We start from the raw sequence: 5,082 nt of genomic DNA, 5'->3' as shown, positions 1-5,082 counted from the left end.
AAAATTCAAAAATCGTAAATCCAGTAACAGATATCTAAACATCTCAAATACAAATAGAGCTGAGAGGAAAAGAGAGAGAAGAGAAAGGAGAGAGAGAGAGAGAGAGAGAGAGAGAGAGAGAGAGAGAGAGAGAGAGAGAGAGAGAGAGAGCCCAAGGTCCAATAAGTACACCAATAGACATCAGGGAAAGAAAGTCAAATTCACTGGAAAAAAAAAACAATCGTTACATAACATTTCAATTAATGATACCTTGTATGATGTTGAGCCCCTATGTTTACTTGATGTAGTGCCATTGTACCTATCTCATTTTGGTAAATATACATTTTGAACTCATTAGAATGAAAAATCACAGAGTGAAATGATTCTTCAAATGTACCTATTTGGTTAAACATCTTGTGGCTATAATTTAGACTTATTCCAATATTATAATTGTAAAAACATAAATCACATACAATGCTTAAGAGAAAGTAAAACAATGTAGGTGTAGTGGACATCAATAAAGCAGCTTATTACAAATGATTTTTTTCAAAAACGAAAGAAGGAATAAAAAATCTTCACAAAACCTAGGGACTCAACATCTAAACACAAATGTAAAGAATTTAAAACTAAGAATCAAATGATACTTGAACATGATGTACATTTTGACATAATTAACATTTCCAATGGAAGTCTATAAAAATGAATGATTAAAACAATATTACATATAAATATATGTGCGCGCGCACACACACACACACACACACACACACACACACACACATATATATATATATATATATATATCAATAAAGATGTTCTTTATGCTTCAATGTGAATTAACCTTACATGTTGGTAATCAGAATAAACCAAACACAAAAGGACAAATATTACAGGACTTTGCTTACATGAAATATCTACACTTGACAGATTCACAGTGTGTAAAGGTTGATGAGGCCATCAGGAACAGGGGAGGATTAAATGAGTATCATTACTACAGAAATAGCATGAGCGTTTAGCGTCAAAAAGCCTTGCTGAATACTGTGAATGTGAGAGATACTGAAATTTGTCATTGTGCCCTCTATTGTGTTAAATACGTTTTCCACAATGAAACGTTTTCTGAAAGGCAGAATAGAGCTCTTCCCAATGTTCATATTTGCACGTGCAATAGAGCTTTCCAACATTGGAGAAGTTTGGCTCGGGCTGAGCTTAATAGAGTTTGCATCATTAGTATAATCAGTGTTTCCCCATATTTTGAACATATATTTCACCAGCAAATCAAAAAATTGCTAATATAAACACATTTTTGAAATAAAGTTTAAAGATAATGTATTGCCAAATGAACTGAAAGTAAGTAAACCACAAAATGAAACAATCTGAGTATATAAGTATATTTTGAAAAGCAACCAAATTCTAAAACATTCTACATAAATATTGCATATTTTCTTAGTAAACTGAAAATCAAAATTACTATAAAATACCACTTATCATTTGTAAAAACTAAAAGAAGTAATTAAAATCAATCGAACCTTATTTATGTTATTATTTTTGAGCAACATTATATTTTATTAGTCACTCTCAGTTCTTCAGATTATGATTATAAAAATTATAGATTTATAGCTGAAACTATCGCATCCAGGCTGCCAAACAATTCACAAGCACTGCATGGGGAACAAGTGTAACATTTTTTATCTGAATCCCTATGCACGTGCTTACAATGGTTTATAAACTACTGTACCTAAGATGCTGCTTAGTAGCTTCTGTGGGCATCCACACCTATAACATTCACTTTAGTACACACACAAAAAAATTCAAAATTACTCAAAAATTAAAAAAAAATATAGAGATGACTTCTGCATGCGGTCAATAATTTTGGGGTTGACGTTTTCTTAGATTATTCATTCGCATCATTAAATAATGAAATAAATTTATTATGATCACTTATTTCAAATTATCTTTTTAACTTCATTGGGAACTTTGTGAATGATCATAGATCTCACTTTGTTATACATTTGTTTTCTCTTGCATATCCTTAATATATGAAGTTGGTGCCTGCCACCAACTGATGATTTATGTTCCAACACCAGAATATATATGATAGAAAGAGGGAACCTACAAATTTTCCCTTCATTTCCACATGCATGACATAGCGTATACAAACCAATACATGTACATATATATGTAAATAAAATAAGTATGTAAAAATACTAAGTTTCAAAATATATCCATGTATATCTTTGCTTAAAGTTTTTCATCATCGCATACCTTGATATTCATATAATGAAACTGTTCCTAATAATTACTATTTTAAATGTAAACATTATGATTGCTTCCTTAATGCTTGACTAAATAAAAATATAAAAAAAGTTTTGTTTATTATTGGAAATGCAGACTAAGAAATTTAAATTTCCATTCTAACACATTAAAAGTATACTCTGTAGAAAATAAAATTATGATTTTTTTCATAATAATAATAATGTAAATGACAAACCAGGCTGAAAACACCAATTGATTATCACTACCAAAGAAAGCGAGATTCGGAGTCCAAGGTGTAAGGAGGCGAATGATACCATTTCCATAATAGTCCTTGAAATATTGATCTGGCAAGTGATCCAGAAACACCACTGTCCCTAACATTTGCACACTGGATGGGAAAAGAAGCATTGTAGATGAAATCTTCTGGACCAGTGCAAGTTGTTTAGTGTATACCCGTTTCTTCAACACACACACACACACACACACACACACACACACACACACACACACATACACACACACACACACACACACACACACCACATTTTCCCAAATTATTAAAGTTGTCAAAATCAGAGAATTAAGACAATTGCTAATGTCAGAAATCATCACTAAAACTAAGCTCAACAAAGCCACGTCAATCACATATTTGGCATGACTGGTACGTTTATGCAAGTGTTCTTGTTGCCTAGTGTATCGGGTTCCTGTTTACAATGAACTACCAGGATGATCCAGGAATATACATATAATTTGCCATTCTTGAAAAACCCCAATTTCAAATAGAAAAAAAAAAAACACTTAAGTTTCATTAAGCCTACATCTCATACCATAAACTAGGGCAGTGTATGTGTCATTTCAAATTTTACTTAAGTATTTTTGACAGTTTAAGAGATGAAGTAGAGAAATTTCTCCTGATGCTTCAGTCCAAGAAAACTCTAGTAGGCTAAGGTTGGACACTATCTGAGTATAGCTTCCTTCATATTTATAACCATCAAAAATATTTCATTTCTACATATTCTGTTATTAAAGTTAGTATATTCTTTTATTTACTCTGAAATTTTGAAAAATTGAACAAAATGCCTGTACCATGAAAAGACCCTGAGCATGGCACATACACCTAACAAAGTTATTAAATTTTCCTACTTCCTTGGTTTTCTGAGAAAGCCAAAGCCAAACCACACTATTAGTAATTTCCCAATCTGCTCATTTTCTGAATGTCCATTAGAGGAACAGAGTCCTCATTTCCATGTGTCTTGAACAAAACCTGCAGTTTCTATAAGTGAGCTCAAATAATTGTGTTGCCCCCTGTTAGATGTGGGTACACTCTAAAGAAAAAGTTTGTTCTACTATTATTAAGCAACTTGGAATTCCTTAATATTTTCACCTCTTAGATATAAAAGAAATTTATTATTAAAACATATTATTTATTACAAAATCACACCATCATTCAGGCTTCAAGCAAAAGGTATGTCCCAAAATAAGGCAATGTGCAAATTGTGTCATAGTAAAACATTTATTTGTTAAAGTGATATAGAGTATTCAAGATTCTACAGTCTGTTAAATCATGAATGGCAATGTAGGATGGATTGATACAGAACTTGATGCCAATGAAGGCTTTGTTCTCTTTCCTTTCTTAAAAAAAATATTTGTAGATCAGAAGAAAAAAATTTGGTTTGAAAAGGGGATGAATCATGGTGTGAGGGAGCCAGTTCGACCGCACCAGAGATGTCGTCACTTTGGCTCCCATGAGCAGATCTTCCGGGGATAGCAGTTCACTAATCTGCTGTTGTGAACTGAAACATTTTCAAATTTTATCCAGTAAAAATATCAGGGGCAACTGTTTTCGAGGGAGAGAGAAGTGGTGCTCTTCATATTGACTCCAGCCTCTGCAACCAAAGAAAAGAAAGAAAACACAAAACAAGTAAGATCATGGTGAAGAAACTCCAAAATTGCTGAGCTGTGAAATCCAGGCAGAAGACTCCAGACACAATGTACAGAACAGACACAGACACCCACATCAATATGGAAAATACTACCTTATCATGTAAAAGTTAGCAAATCTATAATAATAACCACCTAAATTGTAGATTAGAATTTCTATTACTTCATTTTCTCAACAGTCCCCAGGTAAAATGAAAAGATTGTATTAATTGATCCATGACATTTGCTATAACATATGCCTCTACTGCTTTTTGTTAATGATGGGCATTTTTGACCAAACTTGTTCAACATTTCTAAAATTTAAGTGATCCCTATGTTTTATCTTGTGCAAAGAGTTTTGTATCAAGATGTCATAAGATTTTGTTGTAACCTTAACGACAATTAAGAATAGTGTTCACTTTCACTAATTAGTTCTTCACTCACAAAGAAAATAAAGTATGAATAAGTATATGTGCAAGGAAAACACTGCATGGTTAATTTAAAAATAAATTGGAACAATATATATATTGTTCCAATTTATTTTATTAGTTGATTTTATAGATATATTATTAACTGATTATTAACTGAGATTATACATATATATGTATAAAATCAGTTAATTTTTAAAAATACTTAAAACATCAAACTATGATTTAATTTCATCCAGTATGGCTTCAAACATCACATGGACTTAGGATATATCTATAAGTTCCAATCTTGACAAAGAAAGAGGGAACAGGGATATAACCAGGGATATAACTCACAGGAAAAGGTGGTAGACAATCAGCCTAATGACCTGACTTTAGATATGGAATTTTTATGATTAAGGGTAATTGACTCCTGCAGGTTTTCCTCTGACCTTTATAGAAAAATTTTGGCTCATAGTGCTCTCTCTCTCTCTCTCTCTCTCTCTCTCTCTCTCTCTCTCTC

General features: G+C 32.1%; 1 protein-coding gene across 4 annotated transcripts in view; it reads right to left on the bottom strand.

Moving 5' to 3' along the window:
* Window positions 1–3,731: 3,731 nt before the first annotated feature.
* Window positions 3,732–5,082, bottom strand: part of Lrfn5 (leucine rich repeat and fibronectin type III domain containing 5) — a 256,920-nt gene continuing 255,569 nt past the window's right edge. For all 4 annotated transcript variants that reach the window (XM_026779124.1, XM_026779129.1, XM_026779132.1 and 1 more), the window contains one exon: window positions 3,732–4,118. In XM_026779124.1, coding sequence (XP_026634925.1) covers window positions 4,101–4,118 — 18 coding nt within the window. In that variant the 3' untranslated portion in view covers window positions 3,732–4,100. The remainder of the gene's footprint in view (window positions 4,119–5,082) is intronic.

The sequence above is a fragment of the Microtus ochrogaster genome, chromosome 1, assembly GCF_000317375.1.
Source record: "Microtus ochrogaster isolate Prairie Vole_2 chromosome 1, MicOch1.0, whole genome shotgun sequence".
Classification (NCBI taxonomy): Eukaryota; Metazoa; Chordata; class Mammalia; order Rodentia; family Cricetidae; genus Microtus; species Microtus ochrogaster.
The sequence above is the reverse complement of the archived record's forward strand: the minus strand, read 5'-3'. Positions and strand labels throughout refer to the sequence as shown.